The sequence below is a fragment of the Phacochoerus africanus genome, chromosome 5 (assembly GCF_016906955.1).
Source record: "Phacochoerus africanus isolate WHEZ1 chromosome 5, ROS_Pafr_v1, whole genome shotgun sequence".
NCBI classification, from domain to species: Eukaryota; Metazoa; Chordata; class Mammalia; order Artiodactyla; family Suidae; genus Phacochoerus; species Phacochoerus africanus.
In genome coordinates this window covers 105,623,072-105,642,892 of record NC_062548.1, presented here as the reverse complement: position 1 = coordinate 105,642,892, position 19,821 = coordinate 105,623,072, and the positions used below count along the sequence as shown (strand labels likewise).

Sequence of the window (19,821 nt, the reverse complement as noted above, 5' to 3'; positions counted from 1 at the left end):
TAGGGATAATGTACAAACACTTACAGTAAACAGAATTAAAAAAAAAAATCAGGAGTTCCCGTCGTGGCACAGTGGTTAACGAATCTGACTAGGAACCATGAGGTTGCGGGTTCGATCCCTGCCCTTGCTTAGTGGGTTAATGATCTGGCATTGCCGTGAGCTGTGATGTAGGTCACCGATGCAGCTCGGATCCCGCGTTGCTGTGGCTCTGGTGTAGGCTGGCAGCTACAGGTCCGATTAGACCCCTAGCCTGGGAACCTCCATATGCTGCGGGAGCGGCCCAAGAAATGGCAAAAAGACCAAAAAAAAAAAAAAATCATTTTAACTACTTATAAGCCATAGTAATCAAGACAGTGTGGTACCGGCACCAAAACATACATACATACCAATGGAGCAGAATAGAGAACCCAGAAATTAACCCAGACACCTACTGTCAATTAATCTTCACAAAGAAGACAAGAGTATAAAATGGGAAAAAGACAGTCTTTTCAACAAGTGGTGCTGGGAAAACTGGACAGCTGCATGTAAATCAATGAAACTGGAATGCACCCATATACCATGCACAAAAATGAACTCAAAATGGCTTAAAGACTTAAACATAAGACAGGACACCATCAAACTCCTAGAAGAGAACACAGACAAAACATTCTGACATCAACTGCACAAACGTTTTCTCAGGTCAGTCTCCCAAGGCAACAGAAATAAAAGCAAAAATAAACCAATGGGACCTAATCAAACTGACAAGATTTTTCACAGCAAAGGAAATCATTAGAAAAAAACAAAAACAAAAAGACAACCTATGGAATGGGAGAAAATAGTTTCAAACGATGTAACTGATAAGGGCTTAATTTTCAAAATATACAAACAACACATACAACTCAACAACAAAAAAACAAAAAACCCAATTGAAAAATAGGTAGAAGACCTCAATAGACATTTCTTCAAAGAAGATATCCATATGGCCAAAAAGCACATGAAAAAATGCTCAACATCCCTGATTATTAGAGAAATGCAAAATCGAAGCTACTATGAGGTACCACTTCACACCTGTCAGAATGGCCATCATTAATAAATCCACAAATAACAAATGTTGGAGAGGGTGTGGAGAAAAGGGAACTCACCTGCACCGTTGGTGGGAATGTAAGCTGGTATAACCACTATGGAGATACCTTAGAAAACTATACATAGAACTACTATATGACCCAGCAATCCCACTCTTGGGCACATATCCAGACAAAACTGTCCTTGAAAAAGACACACACCCACATGTTCACTGCAGCACTATTCACAATAGCCAAGACATGGAAACAACCCAAATGTCCATCAACAGATGAATGGATAAGGAAGATTGGATAAGGTATATACACAATGGAATGTGTATAAAAAGGATAAGGTATATTATACACAATGAATACAACTCAGCCATAAAAAAGAACAAAATAATGCCATTTGCAGCAACCTGGATGGAACTAGAGACTCTCATACAAAGTGAAGTAAGTCAGAAAGAGAAAGACAAACACCATTTGATATCACTTATAGCTGGAATCTAATATATGGTACAAATGAACCTTTCCACAGAAAAGAAAATCACAGACTTGGAGAATAGACTTGTGGTTGCCAAGGGGGAGGGGGGAGAGGGAAGGAGTGGGATGGATGGGGTGCTTGGGGTTAATAGATGCAGACTATTGCCTTTGGGATAGATTAGCAATGAGATCCTGCTGTGTAGCACTGGGAACTATGTCTAGTCACTTATGGAGCATGATGATGTGAGATAAAAGAATGTATACAGGTATGTATAACTGGATCATCATGCTGTACAGAAGAAAACTGACAGAACACTGTAAACCAACTATAATGGAAAAAAATAAAAATCTGTGGTTGCCAAGGAGGAGGGAGGGAGTGGAATGGACTCAGAATCCGGGGTTAAGAGATGAAAACTATTGCATTTGGAGTGGATAAGCAATGAGATCCTGTTGTATAGCAGTGGGAACTATATCTAGTCACTTGTGGTGGAGCATGATAATGTGAGAAAAAGAATGTATAGATGCATGTGTGACGAGGTCACTTTGCTGTACAGTAAAAAATTGATAGAACACTGTATACCAACTATAATGGAAAAAATAAAAATCATTAAAAAAAAATTTTAGGAGTTCCCGTTGTGGTGCAGCCGAAATGAATCTGACTAGGAACCATGAGGTTGTGGGTTCCATCCCTGGCCTCACTCAGTGGGTTAAGGATCCAGCATTGCCATGACCTGTGGTGTAGGTTGCAGATGCAGCTCACAACTGGCGTTGCTGTGGCTCTGGTGTAGGTTAGCAACTGTAGCTCCAATTGGAACCCTAGCCTGGGAACCTCCATATGCTGTGAGTGCGGCCCTAAAAAAAGACAAAAGACAAAAAAAATATATATCATTTTAACTACTTATAAAACCCTAGCAGCAAACTTAGGTGAACTTGAATGATGCTCATAGCATGGTGGAAAGCAACAGAGATGTGGATTCAATTCAGCATCATCTTTAGTATTTATTTGAAAGTACCATTTGCATCATGAAAAACAGGTTTATGTATCCTGTGAACAGTATCATTCTATACACTATCAATAGAAAATAAAAGTTTCTAACTGAACAAAATAACAACAAAAAAACCTCACAGACTTTCTTAAAACTAAAGGAAGTTTTCCCTAAGTATTGATTTAATTCCATGATCTCGTACTCTTTTTCAAGATGTACTATGATAGATATTCTGCTGGCATCAAAACTGACCATCTGGTAGTCTGTATTCTTGCCTCAATGCTGCCTCTGTGTAGGCACTAACTCAAAAGGTCCAGAGTTATTTTTTTTTTTAAACTATCATTATAGCAAAAGCACCCAGGAGCCAACTTAAAGAAGCTCTCATTGGCCTAAGATGGAACAGTTTGAACCTTGGAGAGAATTAGGATTGCAAAGGATTGAAACATATCAAATACATAAAATCCCTAAGTTTATAATGATGCCCTACACTTCCCCCATTGTTCACTCTTAGAGGTTGCTAAAACACCAAACAGGTCCTCACTCTGAGTACTGGCAAATAAAGGGAAGAATCACGTATTTATGTTATTGTACTTTATAGTAGCCAGAGTCCATGATGGTAAATTCTTCTCCATAAGGTTCCAATTAATAAATGTAGACAGAATAACAGAATTAGAAAAGCATCACCGTTTAACCCTAATGAAATACTGGATAGAGGTAATAATCATCTACGAATGCTAAAACCAAGTAAAAGTTGGCAGGGAAAGTGATAGTGGAGGGTGTCAAGTAAACACCTCTGAGCCCACTTATCTATATTAAGATGATTAAAAATGGGAAAGATAACCAGACATTACTTGCCTCATGATATTGACACAATAAGAAATCTACGGCACTATTTATGAAGTCTTCCTGACTAAAAAACTGAACTGAGTATGATCAAGCCTCTGATATAAATGTCAAGTTATAGTAAATGAAAGAAAAAGTTAAATAACACATAGGAAGCAATCAGCCAAAATTTCTATAAAACTGTAGTAGTCAAAGAGTGGCTCTAAGATCAGCAGCTTCAATATCAACGGGGAAGATGTTACAAATGCAAATTCTCAGGCCTTATCCCAGATCTTTAGAATCGAAAACTCCGCGGATGGGTGGGCCTGGCAAAATGTGTCACCTCCAGGTGACTCTGATGCATGCGCAAGCTTGACAACCATGGCTCCACAAAACTAACGACAGGGAAAAAAGGTAGGGGAAAGGGACTGCTACAGAATAAAGACATAAAAACAAAACAAAACAAAATCAAGTGCCCTGGAGAGCTACCCTTCTGATACCCTGAAACTTAATTTAACCCAATTTAAAAATAATCATAGGAATCATTAGTACTGTGGCAAAAGGAAACATTGTCTACACAAACTTTAAATTCACAAGGAATGAGTAATTTGGTTCTTATAGAAATTGGAAAAAGGCCATGAATAATGCATTACTTTTCCTTATATTCTGTAACTTTCTTCTGTTTTGCTTTTCTGGTTCTTATTTTCCCTCCGTCATTAGCTATTCAAACAGACCCCTGGGCTGTTTAGAAGAAAAGAGTCGTCAAAAGGAAATTAGCAAATACATTAGAAAATGTTACTTACATTATGCTTATGACAGAAATTAAGAGCTTGAAGTGTTTGCCATAACACACTTTTGATCACTCCATCAGCAACTCTGGAGAAAGAAATAAAAAAGGAAATGAAAACTTCTAGGATGGGGTTTTAGGAGCAGAACTGAGAACAGAAATTAAATAGGTGTGGTTGGTCATGGTCAACAAATGCAGTGCAAAACGAGTCTCGGAAATGTTGTTTTAATGAAAATTGTGTATTACTTTTTCATTATAGTTGCATAATTTTCTTTGGCAATGTGAAAATTTTACATCTGTAAAAATGATACATGGCTATCATGAAAATTCAAACAATATAGAAAAGTAAAGGAATAAAAAGTGTTGACTCCAATTTTGCTATCCGTCCCCCCTAAAATTACTGCACCTTAAAGAGGTTGTCCCTTCAGGAATCTGTTTCTCTCCCTCTCTCTGCATTTACTTTTAAACTTTAATATTAAATAAATGCATTCATATGGTTCAAAATTTCTTCGTTTTTGTCTTTTTAGGACCGCACTCACAGCATATGGAAGTTCCCAGACTAGAGGTCGAATCAGATGTGTAGCTGACGGCCTATACCACAGTCACAGTAAGGCTGGATCCAAGCCGTGTCTGTGACCTACACCACAGCTCACAGCAATTCCAGACCCTTAACCCACTGATCGAGGCCAAGGATTGAACCCGCGTCCTCATGGATACAAGTCAGATTGTGTCTGCTGAGCCACAATGGGAACTCCTCAAAATTTTTTTCTTTTTTCTTTTTTTTTTTTTTAGAGCCACACCCGAGGCATATGGAGGTTCCCAGGCTAGGGGTCCAATCAGAGCTGTAGCTGCAGGTCTAAGCCAGAGCCATAGCAACGTGGGATCCGAGCCGAATCTGGGACCTACACCACAGCTCATGGCAACGCCAGATCCTTAACCCACTGAGCGAGGCCAGGGATCAAACTCACATCCTCATGGATGCTAGTCTGGTTCGTTAACCACTAAGCCATGACGAAAACTCCAAAATTTCTTAGGTTAAAACAATACCCGTGAAGAATTCTCTTTCACACCTGCCTGGTCCTTCATTTCATCCTCTGCAAGTTCCCCTGCCTCTTTCAGAAGCATCCTATGCATTGAAGCACAGATACTAACATGAATACATATATTTCAGTGTCTCAGGATTTTATTTCATGGATGTATCCATCATACAGTCCCCATGGATAAGTAATTAGGTTGACCCAAGTTTCATTTCTAGAAAGAACATCAGTCCCATCTACTGGCCCATCTACTTCAGTGAGTACCTAATCATCCACCTTATGCCAGCTGTGCAATTATCTTTTACGGTAAGTTCTAGAAGTGGGATTTCTGGGACCAATGGTAGGCACGTGTTACCCTTTGATCCGGCAACTATGAACTTCAGGTGGACCTGAGACCTGGTGTTGCAGGGCAGAGAGCATCCTTGAAGATTGACCTTCAGTTCATCCAATTCGTGTTGGTGGCAAACACTCAAGCATGTGCAAGAGTTGTCTTATAACCTTTACTTAGGCCTGGTAAGCAGGCAGGTGCACAGCCAGGGGAGGTCAGAGAGAATAAAGGGCCTATCAGAATGGGAGGCTGGGAGCTTCTTGCCCCTGCAGAGTCCTCACTCTGCGTGGAAAATATTGGGAAGTTTTTTCCTTTGGGGAATTGGGGATCTGGGCAACTTGCATTCTGTCTGGGAGAACTTAGTCTATTTTGTGTAACAATTTTTCTACCTTTAACTCTTCTGTTGATGTCTTTCCATTAAGACGTCCTTCCACCGTCGCATGATGAGGCCCTCACAGTTAGCGATGGCCAAACCACCTTAAGGACACATGTATACACCCACCAAACATCAGTGCATTAAAGCCCTATCTCCTCACTGTCTTGCCAACATTCAGGTTTGCCAGTGTTAACGTTTGCCAATCTGCAGTTAAACTAGAAAAATATCTCATTTTGGTTTTCACTCACTTCCTTTCATTAATGACTAATGATTTTGATTTTCACATTATTGACCATTAAACTTTTTTTGTGTATTTTCTGTTCATGGCCTTGACTGCTTTTTGACTGGTATCTTTACTCCTCTTTAAGTGGATTTATGAAGACTCCATGTAGATCAGAGTCTACATCAACGAGGAAAATATTTTTCTCAGTGTGTTGATTGCTTTTCAACCCTATTCATGGAAATGAGGCTGTTGTTGGGCTATTTTCAAAAGTCTGAAACACAAGACTATTCTTTTTTTTTTTTTTTTACTAAATGTTCTATTGTAAGGGTATTTTGATTAAAAATGTAAAATTATCTAATATTCCAAACAGTTTTAATATTTTATCATATTTGGATATTTAAATCATTGTTTGGAGTTTGTGCTGTGGAACAGTGCGTTAAGAATCTGACTTCAGTGGCTAGGATTGCTGCAGAAGCACAGGTTCGATCCCCAGCCTCGCACAGTACATTAAAGGATCCAGCGTTTATTCAGTCCCTGCAGCTCGGATTCAATCTCTAGGCCAGGAACTTCCATGTGCTATGGGTGTGGCCATAAAAAAAAAAAATGTGTTTAGAACACTTATAACACTGAATTCAGGAGTTCCTGTTGTGGCCCAGTGGTTAACAAACCCAACTAGGATCCATGAGGATAGAGGTTTGATTCCTGGCCTCGCTCAGTGGGTAAAGGATCTGGTGTTGCCGTGAGCTGTAGTGTAGGTCGAAGACACGGCTTGGATCCTGTGTCGCTGTGGCTCTGGCATGTAGGCCGGCAGCTGTAGCTCTGATTGGAACCCCTAGCTTGGGAACCTCCATATGCCATGGGTGCTGCCCTAAAAAGACAAAAACAAAAAACAAAAAACCAAAAAAGCAAAAAATGAAAAACACCAAACTCAACACACAGATGTCACTGGTCTTGCAGAACAATGGGATGGCCTGTGACTCAGGTATGGCACCATATAGGCCAAGAAAAAGCGACAACTGGGTGGAGGTACTTTCTCAGAGCTGTCTCCCTGTCTCAGACAATGGTGGCCTGCCCTTGACGTCATCGGTCCGGTCACAGCCCTTTGACTCCAGCTCGTCTCAATACTGTGAAAGCACCTAATTCTCAGTGTTAAATCTCTTTCCACTTAAAATGTCTAGAGCGGTTTCTGTTTCCTACCCTGAATTCCGATATAGCTTCATCTTTCTCTCCCCTTTACCTAGCATCAAACCTGAGACAGCACTGTTCACGTTTTTTTAAAGAGGCAGAAAGACAGTATAGCTGCTTGTATGCTATGAGACAGAGTTCAACTCCTGGCTGTGCTGCTGCCTAGTTTTATAACCTCGGGCAAGTGATCTGTGCCTTTGGTTTTCCTTCTGTGTGAAAATGAATGACACCTTGTAAGCTCATTGAGAAGTCCCTCCCCTGAGTTTCTGTTTTTTTTTTTTTTTTTTTAGTGTTTCTGGGTTTTAATATCCACGTGGGTTCAGGAGATGAAGGTCTGAGGTCAGATGAACCCAGGAGGTGGGACCGAGATCCAGTGCAAAGATAGAAAGAGCCTCAAGAGAAGAGGGCGAGGCCTGAGGTGAGAAAGCTGGGAGTGCAGCAGCCTGTGTGGCCAAAGCCTGAGTGACGGTGAGGCCGGCAGCGGCCAGAGCACTGAGGGCCGTCTCCATCCTGGGCAGGAATCTGCACTTTAATTTCAAAGAGAAGCATTGAAATGATGCAAGAAGGCACATGTAACACAGAGAATGAATTTCTGGGGGCAAAGTGAATACAGCGAGGTTAATTAGGAGGATGATTTAATAATTCAGGTGCGATTTGGTGATTTAGATTAGTGTGGGAGTGGTAAGGGAAGCGGATTTCAACCCCTGGAACAAAATGGCAAGAGTTACTATTTTTTTCTTTTTTTGGTCTTGCCTGTGGCTTGTGGAAGCTCCTGGATCCACACCACAGTAGTGACCTGACCCACAGCCGAGACAATGCTGGATTCTGTTGAGCCGCCAGGGAATTTCAACCCTGTTCTTGTAGAAACAGAATGCAGGGTGGGTCTAAGGACTCTGGGTGCAGGGGATCAAGGACTGGAACTGGGAAACCAGGTAGGTGCGAGGGTTCAGAAACTGGCAGCACCCCTAGTTGCTTGGGTTAATAACATGGAATGAGGTATGAGGTAACGCCACAGGAAACTCCGCAGTGATTGCTGAGGAAGAGGGGTGTCACCGCTCTGTGCAAAACAGAATCCTTAGTGAGCTCAGATTCCAAGAAGGCAGATTCCATTTTAAGCAAAATAACATTTCTACAGAATAACAATGACAAACAAATACCACTGGTCTCACGAAGAGAAGATAGTTATCAGAGACAATAGACTCAGGCAGTGCCCATTCCCGAAAGATAAAGCATTGCAACATTAGTCAGGCACGGTCAGCATTTTTCAAATGTATTTTGGGATGAAATAAAACCTTCCATAGCTATCAACCGATACTCAGCTTTTAAAGAGTATACTTGGGTAAGTGCACAAACACTGACAGGAACAGTGAGGGTCTGAAAGTGAAAACCAGATATCCTGGCTGAAGCCTGAAGGGTAAGAAGGGCAACGGAGGGGAGGGAACTCAGCCTGGGTTGCTCAGGGGCTGCTCTCTTAGCCACTCAGGGCGATCCCGGCGCCAACATCAGAGCCCATTATCTCTGTTCTAGTTTGTTATAAAATTGGACGTGGAAAACTCGACGTCGTTATCAGTACCCAAGATGAACTGAGTCCTTAGTAAACCGCTGTTATCCTGGAATAAAACCCAACCTTTATTATGGCTCACCAGCCTCTGAATGATTTCACTTCTATTAACCCCCCCACCTTGATCTCCTACCACATTCACAACCACCCACCTCCACTCCAGTCCTGTTAGCGTCTGCTGTTCCGCGATCAGGCCAGGCTTGTTTACGCCTCCAGAGCTTTGTGCTTGTTGTTCCTCCTACTCCCTTCGCTAGGCATTCTCTAATTCCTCCATGTGTTTTATTCTTCAAGCTTGTAACTCTGCAAGGGCTTCACCTTGTCCATTATTGCAGCTCCAGGGCCTAGAATGGTAACCGGTCCCGAGCCGGTCCTCAGCTAAGCTTCCTTCCCTAGCCCTCTCAGACATTGGAATAAACCCTTTTTGCTTAAATTAGCTAGGGTGAATTCTGCCGTTGAATCCTGACTCGTTCAGAATATGACACCAGAAGTGGGAATGAGAAACCAGGTCAGGGCCTTGGGAATGCAGGCTCTCTGATTTAGCTGGCTCTGGGGCCAGGGGGATGGTGATCAGGAGTGGCTAGAACACTGGTAAATGGGCACCCAGCGATGAAGCAATTATTTACATAATCACCTGTGGGCATCTGCTAGAAAGTGCCTATTTAAGACAAGGCTTTGCTGGACTGAATGTGATTGAACAATTTGGAAATGTACCATAAAAAAAATAAAATAATAAAAGAAAAGTAGGGGTGTTCCCATTGGGGCTCAGCAGGTTAAAAACCTGACATAGTGTCCATGAAGTATTGCCAAAAGCTGTGGTGTAGGTTGCAGATGCAGCTCAGAACTGGTGTTGCTGTGGCTGTGGTGGAGGCTGGCGGCTGCCCCTCCGATTAGACCCCTAGCCTGGGAACTTCCAACCTGTGGCGTAAAAAGAAAAAAACAAAACAAAACAAAACAGTGGGTTGGCTGGTTCTCACTTCACTGGAAAAACTAAAGAAAAAGAAAAGGACACCTTTAGGGCTTTGATATTTTGATTCAAGGTACAGTTAGGAAATCAGAAGTTTCAATGGTTACCCTAATTTCTTGTATTTTTAAGACTCACTCCATTGACCATTGAGACTACCCTGAGATGACTGAAAGTCAGATGCTGAGAATAATCCTGCAGGCTGCTAAACGACAACGAGGCTTGAATTTATGTGAGATTAATTAATCTCAGTTAATTAACTCAGAGTTACACTTCAAGAATTGAAAGGTGACACTTGGGAGTATGCATGTAACTGAGAGCATCCTGCCTTCCTGCCAAAGGTCGATTCTCATGTGAAGCAGCCCCCGATCGTGTGGACGAGGCTGGTTTTGCCTGTTGAGAACCTGCAATGGAACTCACTCGAGGAGGCTGTGCTGCCCAGGGAAGCCAATTCTCCTTTGGGCTCTCTCTCCCCACCCCTAATGTCTCCAAAGTCAGATCCCACTGTGTCCCAAGGGGTCAACTGCAAAGTCAAATAGGGGAAAAGAAGATTTACTCAACAAAAAGAACTGTAACATTTTGCTAATTTCTAATGGAGAATGAATATGGAAATAGCCTTCATTAAGGTAGGACCAGAGAGGAGGAGACACGATTTCAGACTGGGCTGACTGTAGCAACCTGGGCACACTTACTAGTGAGCCTGGTTTCAGTAAACCCCCTGGAGCAGCTAAGAGGGACTCTGCTTGACGGCTGACGTGGTTGACTGAAACCTGGCCTAAACGGTTGCCTAAGCCAAATGAAGTTGCAATGCCAGAAATTCATGAGCAAACTGAAGGGGAGGAAATCCAAAGTTTTGAGGAGACAGGAGTGATGGAGAAGATTCATCACATGCAACATGTGCACTTGTTTTCACTTACTTTCACTCTGTCTCCTCCAAGTGTTTAATGGTAGCATTAATCTATGCTCGTCCCCAAATCTGCAGTATTGCATTCAGTTTTCCATTTCGGTAAAGAGACAGCATGCCAGACACTTCTGCTAGGCTCCTCCTACCACCATAGCCCTCACTCCTCGGGACAGAGCCAACTGGCTCTTTTCCCGTTTGCTAGGGTATCTATTTCCACTATTCAGTTCGGAAACGGGGACATGACTCCAAGGATGGACTCCTGGACCTACCAGGACTCCTGCGAGATGGATTCAGGTCAAAATTCATTTGTCATCAGACTCTCATTACGCTCCCCACCTCCTCCCCCAAACAAACTGGTGAACCACAGTGGCTTTTGAAGTCACTGGTGATTGGCTTTACTTCAGAGCACTGCCCAGAAATTCCTGAACGATCATGTAGCTCTCTTTTCCCAATAGGTGACTATCCTGGCAAATGACCCCGGACCAATCTGGGGTCGGCTGAGAGGAGGAAGTAAGTGCATACAGGTGATGTTACTGCAGAGCTATTTCCCAAGAATAGCTGGCTCCCCTTTACTCAGGAGGCTGTGGGTCTGTGAACTGGATACTATGGTAATGCAAGCCCGGCTCTAGTCACTACTTTACATAGAACTATTAGAATCTTAGTGACCTGCCCATCCATGGTTTGGATGGGGAGAATCCATGGTCAGATCAACTTCTGGAAGTGAAATACTACTTCTTGGCTCTGTCACCCAGGGATTCCGTCATCCCCATGAAATCAGGGAGCTATTTCAAAGGAAGGATCTCTCCGCTTCATCATCTGGGACATGATGCTGGCGCTCCCCTAACTGATGTATTTCTTGATGCTCATGATTTACTGCTATCCCCTCACCAAGTCATACCAAGAGTCCTACGGGAAATTTTCTACGACCAGTTAACTGAGAAGGAAATCCAGGACTTTTACATGTCAATTAGATCTCAGTCAGTAAAGCTGACTTAAAAAAAAAAAAGAAATAGAAACTTGACTTATAGATGTACTGGGTGTGCTGTGGCCAGCCAGCAGTTGATAGGTGTAGTTTTCTTTCTTTCTTTCTTTCTTTCTTTCTTTCTTTCTTTCTTTCTTTCTTTCTTTCTTTCTTTCTTTCTTTCTTTCTTTCTTTCTTTCTTTCTTTCTTTCTTTCTTTCTTTCTTTTTACAGCTGTACTTGTGGCATTTGTAATTGCCTCTTTGAATATCTGTCTCTCCATTCGATTTTAAGCTTCCTGAGGGCAGGATTGTGCCATTATATCTTTCTAGCCTCTACGCCAGCAGAGGTGTTTTCAATAAAATATTTCTGAATTGAATGAAAGGAACAATGCTGCACACTAAGGAAGCTATTAAGATGAGTTAGGTATAAATCTGCACTCCAAAAACTTATTGTCTAAGAAGGGAGAAGTATGCACATAAAAACATATATGTACCGTTAACAGGGATAAAAATAAAATCCCATAGGCATTCAAAGAGGGAAGAAATTCCACCCAGATGGAGGGACCTCAGAGGGGGTAAGAACACTTAGGATTTCACATTTTAGACATTATGACAGAGGTAGGGAAAGTGGAAAAGGTTAGAATATTCTAGGTTAAAGGAAGAACATGAACTAAGTCCTACAGGCAGGAGGGTGCACAGAGAGAAGAGAAAGATATCCAGTCTTTGGCACATGGATTACTTTTTTGTTGTTGTTGTTGTTGTTTGTTTTTTGACACAGCATGCAGCAGCTTGATGTAAGATCTCAGTTCCCAGACCAGGGACTGAACCTGGGCTGCAGTGCTGAAAGTGCTGAGCCCTAACCACTAGGCCACCAGGGAACTCCCTAGTGTGGGTTTTATTTTTAGGGCCTTGAACAACATATAAAGTTAAGCATACATTTCTAACTTTATGAAAATGTATGTTCATTTGTAAAATAATTTGGAGGATGGCTGAACACATCTGTCCTCTAAGCCAACATACGAAACCCTATAGAGCTCATAATAAAGTTGAACTATGAATTAATTCATCATTTTATCTGTTTTTAAAATTAATTTTTGTTTTAAAGGTAAAATATGTGCAGTTCCTAGAATACTGGGACAATTCCAAATAAATTTTCAATTACAATGAACATTCTACATTGCAGCCTCATTTTTTTCATGTAGCATTTTATGAATACTTCCCCATAATGTTAACTATTCCACAGCTTGCTTTTTAATGCACTGAATGCATAGTGTTCCGCTGTGTAGATACACCAACGTACATTTAACCAAATCTTTATTATCTGATGATTAGAATGGTCCCATTTTTTTTTGTTGGTACATAATGATGTATTAACTTTTGCAACTATATACTTTTTTTCTTGCCATAAATTTCTCTACATGGAATTTCTTAGTCAAAATATGAAAACCACTTAAATGATTTTCACACATATGGCCAAACATACTCTCTCCAGCTGTGGATGAGAGTGCTGGATTTGACTTTAACCATGTTGGATATATTGGCTTTTGAAAAATATTTGCCAATTTTGATAGGTGAGAAACGGTACCTTATTTTAAAATTCAAATTTATTTCATTTAATAGGGAAATAAACATGTTTTCATAAGTGTACTGGTCATTTTTCCTCTTTTTTTTTTGGCTTTTTAGGGCTGCACCTGCGACATAAGGAAGTTCCCAGGCTAGGGGTAGAATCAGAGCTGCTGCTACTGGCCTACACCACAGCCACAGCAATGCAGGATCCGAGTTGTGTCTGTGACCTACACTACAGCTCAGGGCAATGCCAGATTCCTAACCCGCTGAGCAAGGCCAGGGATCGAACCCACACTCTCATGGATATTAGTGGGGTTTATAACCTGCTGAGCCACAATGGGTACTCCCTCCCCTCTTTTTTACGATTTGCTTTTTCGTGTTAGGCAACTTTTTTTGTATGTGTGTTCACTACCGTATACATAACCCCTATCCTGGAACAACATTAAATTTCAGTACATTCACTAAATTTTTTTTGAATGAATATATATTCTAATTGGGTGTGAATCTTTCTAGAACTCTGATTTGCAAACTCTGCTTATGTAGATATGAAATTATGTTAATTTTTCATCTGGCAAATGATTTACCCAATTTACCATTTCTTTTTTAGTTTTATTTATGGTACTTTTTGTCAAAGGGGGTCTAAAACTAATAGGATTCACTATTTGGCAGTTGAAGTTCCCTTTTGTCTTTTTAAAAAAATTCTTGCTTTAGTCTTTTTCAAGTTAAAAAACATCCCATTGACATTCTGATTAGATTTTTGTGCAATAAATAAATAAATAAATGAGGCAGAATACTTAATAATAACGAATATTTCCATCTACAAATATATATTCATTTAAATAAAACCCTTCATGTACCTCAGTTAAGTTTTAGAATTGTCTTTAGGCAGAGTCTGAACAATTCTTTTTTTTTTTTTTCTTTTTATGGCCGCACCCACAGCACATGGAAGTTCCCGGGCTAGAGGTCTAATCTGCAGCTAAGGCCTCGCCACAGCCGCGGCAACACCGGGCAGCACTGGATCTGAGACACATCTGCAACCTATGCTGCAGCTCACGGCAACGCTGGATCCTTGACCCACTGAGCGAGGACAGGAATCAAACCTGCATCCTAATGGAGACTATGTTGGATTCTTAACCCGCTGAGCCATAATGGGAACTCTTGAACAATTCTTTTTATCATTATTCCTAAACATTTTTGTTGTTAATGTTTGAATAGGACCCTTCTCCACCAGATTTTCTAAAGTGCTGACTGATTAAAAAAGCTATTCATTTTTGTGTGTGGAATCTGGAATGCTGTAGCCACTCTACCGAATTCCATTAGTTTTGATAATTCTTTAGGCAGTTATACCAGATTTTTTTGAACAATAATATCATGCAAATAATGGCAATTTTATCTTGTTTCCCAACATTATATAACCTATTTGTTTTTCCTAGGATATTACATTGGCTAGAGCTCTCAGAACAAAGTGACAGTGGTGACAACTAACATCCTGGGGATGTTTCTCACTTGAATGATGGTCTCTTCAGTTTTTTAATCACTGAATATAAGATTAGCTGTTTATCTGAAGAAGTTCTGTGTGTGTGTGTGTGTGTGTGTGTGTGTGTGTGTGTGTGTGTGTAGAAAGTATTTTAATCCTAGTTTGGTAAGGTTTTTTTTTTATTTAAATAATCAGGAAAGGATACTAATTTATCAACCACCTTTTCAAATTTTATCAACCAGGAGTTCCTGTTGTGGCTCAGTGGTAATGAACCCGACTAGTATCCATGAGGATGTAGGTTCAATCCTTGGCCTCACTCAGTGGGTTAAGGATCTGGCATTGCCATGAGCTGTGGTGTAGGTCGCAGATGTGACTCAGATCCTGCATTAGGCCAGCAGCTACAGCTCCGATTCGACCACTAGCCTGGGAACTTCCATATATTCGGGTGCAGTTCTAAGAAGAAAAGACAAAATTTTATCAACTATATGCATTTTTTCTCTTTTAACCAATTAGTGAATTCTATGAATACATTTCCTAATATTGAACTGTGGTTCATTCCTTGAATCCAGACAATCCAACATATAATTTAGCCTTGAACTACACTGTGATTTATATTTGCAGTCAATTTGTCTATTAAATCCTGTATATTATTTCTGCTCTAGGTTAATACTCATTTGCCCTTTCAGCGCACCCTGACTGAGATTGGAGAGGGGAGCCTGTAGATGCATCTGAGCAGAAAGGGACTCAGATTTGAAATTTGCCACAGTTTATTCCATACATAATGAATCTAAGAACTGGCCATATAGGAGTTCCCGTTGTGGCACAGTGGTTAACGAATCCGACTAGGAACCATGAGGTTGCGGGTTCGGTCCCTGCCCTTGCTCAGTGGGTTAAGGATCCGGCGTTGCCGTGAGCTGTGGTGTAGGTTGCAGACGCGGCTCGGATCCCGCGTTGCTGTGGCTCTGGCGTAGGCCGGTGGCTACAGCTCCGATTCAACCCCTAGCCTGGGAACCTCCATATGCCGCGGGTGCGGCCCAAGAAATAGCAACAACAACAACAACAACAAAAGACAAAAAAAAAAAAAAAAAAGAAAGAACTGGCCATATAGGACTTCACTTTCTAAGTTACTTACCCATTTGGGTTTCTTTCCAGCTCATTTAAAAGTGTATGATCACAATATTCGAAAACTAAATGCATTTTCCTTTTTCTTCTGAACACCTCAATGAGGTTCACAAGATTTGGGTGTTTTAATTGCTGTAAAGGAATTGAAACACAAAGTTCAGTGGTGTGTTTCTCATAACTGCTTCTCCCAGACCCTTACAATTTTAACAGTAGAAGGCCTCGCTCAGCATTCTCTCTGCATCTCTTGTAGAGAATTTGTTATAGTTACAAGAGAAACACTCTTAGTAAGACTCATAGAATCTTAAAGTTGGAAGAAATTTAAGACTGTCTCTAACGTACCCCGTAATAAAGGGTAACTAAGCTGCTTGAATCTCTCTGGAGATAGCAAATAAAGTATAGCTTAAAATATAAGCACTAAAATAAAAAAAACTTTATGCATTTAATGGAAATTCTAAATATACGAGTCATAAAATGACCTGAATATAGAATGGTAATGGGATTATTGAATAAAAGACTATAAAAATCATCAATACCCATTTAGCTTACATATTGCTATGGATTTAATGGAAACGTCAGCTGGATTTAAGCCCCGTCTGGATTTTAGTGTTGGCTCTCTGAGATCCAAGGTCTCAACCTTCAAATCTGATTAAAGTGCATATCCTGAGGTCCCTACAGTTAGTCAGTGTTTTAAACTTATTCATTATGTTTTCAGCTCTGTTCTTTGGTTCTCTTGTTTTCTCTTATGCTTATATGCTTTATGTATTAAATTTGATTCCCATACTGAAGTATTTCACAAGGCAGCTCTGTTTAATGTTGTAAACCAAAGGAAAAACCCTGATTTAGTAATCTACAACTAAAGTAACTACATAATTTAACATTCAACCAGGGTAACTAGTATAAACCAGGACTATCTAAGGCAAATCAGCACATGTGGCTACCCCGCCTATAGCTAAGGTGACAGTACAATGTCACATACAAACTAGTAACCTGTTCCACAGCAGTGACCCGAATCACAGCAGTGACAATGCTGGGTCCTTAACCCCCTGAGCCACCAGGGAACTCTCCCAAACAGTACACTTTTGAAAGAAGATGTTAACCATACAAAAAGAGATGCTAAGCATTCTGAACACTGGGATAAAAGCTATAAACCAGGACTTCTAATCACTACTCTTTATAACTCATCTTCCTGTTATTTTCCCAGTATAGTAGAGAGATCAACTTTCCAACCCCTATGTACCATTTACTCAGAAAGACATATAAAGAGAGAAGGAGATAATGAGGAGTTCCCATTGTGGCTCAGCACGTTAAGGGCCTGACGTAGTCTCTGTGAGGATGTGGGACCAATCCCTGGCCTTTCTCAGTGGGCTAAGGATCTGGTGTTGCTGCAAGCTGTGGCATAGGTCGAAGATGCAGCTCAGATCCAGAGTTGCTGTGGCTGTGGCGTAGGCCAGCAGCTGCAGCTCTGATTCCACCCCTAGCCTGGGAACTTCCATATGTCACAGGTGTGGCCCAAAAAAGAAAAAAGAGAGAGAGAGGGAGAACACAACATTCTGTACATCATAGAAATCAAATATTTTGCAGGCCCAGTAGAGAGTCTTAAGTATGGGGGACTTACACAGTATCCTCTCCTCAGTAACTGTAAGCATGGCTTAACAACAACAACGACAACAAATCCTCTTGCAATTATGTGCCTGCTGCTCAATAGTGTGGGGAAAAGGAATCTGTTATACATTAACGATATGCCCAGAGCATGCAATCAATTTGTTTTCTATATGCTGTACTGCCTAAAAGTGCAGAAAGGGCAACAGTGGAGGGAACGAGTCACACAGGGAACCCAGTTGCTTCATGCTGAGGCAAAAACTGCAGAATGGGAACAAAACAGTCTGTACTACGAGAGTCAGGGATTCCCAGATGCTGTAGCCAGAAGCAACAGCAAGGTTTTACCTGTCAAATCTCTTGTCTTTGGGTAGAATGGCAATTTATATCTTCTTTGCAAATAAAATTAACTTAGCTCAGGAAAACAGTGACTTGTCTAAAGTAAAACAGGTATTTAGGAGGGGGGAAAATCAAAGCAAATTTAAATAACAGGAGTATGTAGGAAGGTAAGGTAGATTTGTCATGGAAGGGATCTGTTCAGGGCTTATGTGGGTGAAACATACCAAAGGCAGGAAAGATGGACATTCTGAGAGCCATCACTGGAGTCCAGAGTGAGTTGGAATCTGGCTTCTTTTTAAAGTGCACTCTCAAGGAGTTCCCGTTGTGGCGCAGCAGAAATGAATCCAACTAGGAGCCACGAGGTTTCGGGTTTGATTCCTGGCCTCGCTCAGTGGGTCAAGGATCTGGCATTGCCGTGAGCTGCAGTGTAGGTCGCAGATGCGGCTTGGACCTGGTGTTGCTGTGGCTGTATCGTAGGCTGGCAGCTATCGCTCTGATTTGACCCCTAGCCTGGGAATCTCCATATGCCGCAAGTGCAGCCCTGAAAAGCAAAATAAAATAAAGTGCACCCTCAAGTTGGGCATTTGAAACCTGGGAGGTGCTACCCAAGCATTAACTTTACTTGAAGACTTGGTGGCAGGGGCTGAATAAAAAGCATCTTCCTCTTATTTTATTTTTTAAAAATTTGATTGAAGTATAGTTGCTTTACAGTATTGTGTCAATTTCTGCTGTACAGCAAAGTGATCAGTTATACATATGATTCCATTTTATTTGATCTTTTAAAATTTTTATCAAATTATTGTGGATTTATAACCCTGTGATAATTTCTGCTGTACAAAAAAAAAAAAAAAAGCACCTACTATTAGAAAACAACCCATTGCCAGGTTTAGACACTCCCTGGAGCTTAGTTCTGTGACTGTCTGACTGACTGGCCAGCGCCCTCTGCTGGCTTTGAGGTAAAAGGGAACTTTTTAAAAAAATCATGAAGGATGTGCTCTGGAAAACTCTGTGTATATCAAAATCATATTTTAAACAAAACGCTAAAACTTTTTAGTTGAGGAACACTGCTACAAATAATACTTGAAAAGGACAAATGATGTGATAATTATTATCTCCCTTTAAAAACTAGATTTCTGGAGTTCCTGTCGTGGCTCAGTGGTTAACGAATCCGACTAGGAACCATGAGGTTGCGGGTTCGGTCCCTGCCCTTGCTCAGTGGGTTAAGGATCCGGCGTTGCCGTGAGCTGTGGTGTAGGTTGCAGATGTGGCTTGGATCCCTCATTGCTGTGGCTCTGGCGTAGGCTGGTGGCTATGGCTCCGATTCGACCCCTAGCCTGGGATCCTCCATATGCCGCAAGAGCGGCCCAAGAAATGGCAAATAAATAAATAAATAAATAAAAAATAAAATAAAAACTAGATTTCTGAGGTTTTTCTGAAAACAGATGACACATGATAAAAGTAAAGGTCGGCTGTGTGTTCTTGAGGAAATCACAGCTCTGTTGGCTTCTGTACCAACAGGGAGTTTATCTGAGATGCAGAATCTCAGGCTGACTCCAAACCTCCTGGATTCAGAGTCTGCAGTTCAACAGGGTCCCCAGGAGATTCCACGTGCACTAAGGTTTGAGAAGCACTGCCCTCTCCAACAAAATAAAGGGTGCTGGGTGAGAAGCATCTTTAAGCTTTTATGGCTCTAAAACTGTCAGGTTTTTAGGGTAAGAAAAAATTTACATTGAGAACGTATGAATCTCACACATCAGATCCTATCAGAGTGAAAACAAAACCTTTGTGTAAAATGTGTATACAAAGATGGCGGCGCTATTCGATATGTCTCAGTAGAGCGCAGGCAGAGACTAACCCACAGGGATGCCCACGGGGGCCCTGGCAGGGTCCTGTGGGCCCCTCTGTGCCAGGAAATGCTCTTTTAGTTGCTGGTTTATGGGCAGAAGGATTTGGGTGTGGGTAGGGTAGGGTTGTAGGGGTGGGGTGGGGGAAGGCCAGGCTGAAGAGGAGGGTAAACACTAGAATGAGGGGACTTGGGTCAGTGAATACTTACCAACCAGAATGGA

General features: G+C 41.4%; 1 protein-coding gene across 2 annotated transcripts in view; it reads right to left on the bottom strand.

The window, feature by feature from the left end:
- CDKL4 (cyclin dependent kinase like 4) overlaps window positions 1-19,821 on the bottom strand; it is a 46,700-nt gene that overhangs the window by 16,183 nt on the left and 10,696 nt on the right. For both annotated transcript variants that reach the window (XM_047782230.1, XM_047782231.1), the window contains exons 3-4: window positions 15,831-15,952; window positions 4,135-4,207 (exon numbers count right to left, since the gene is read on the bottom strand). In XM_047782230.1, coding sequence (XP_047638186.1) covers window positions 4,135-4,207; window positions 15,831-15,952 — 195 coding nt within the window. The remainder of the gene's footprint in view (window positions 1-4,134; window positions 4,208-15,830; window positions 15,953-19,821) is intronic.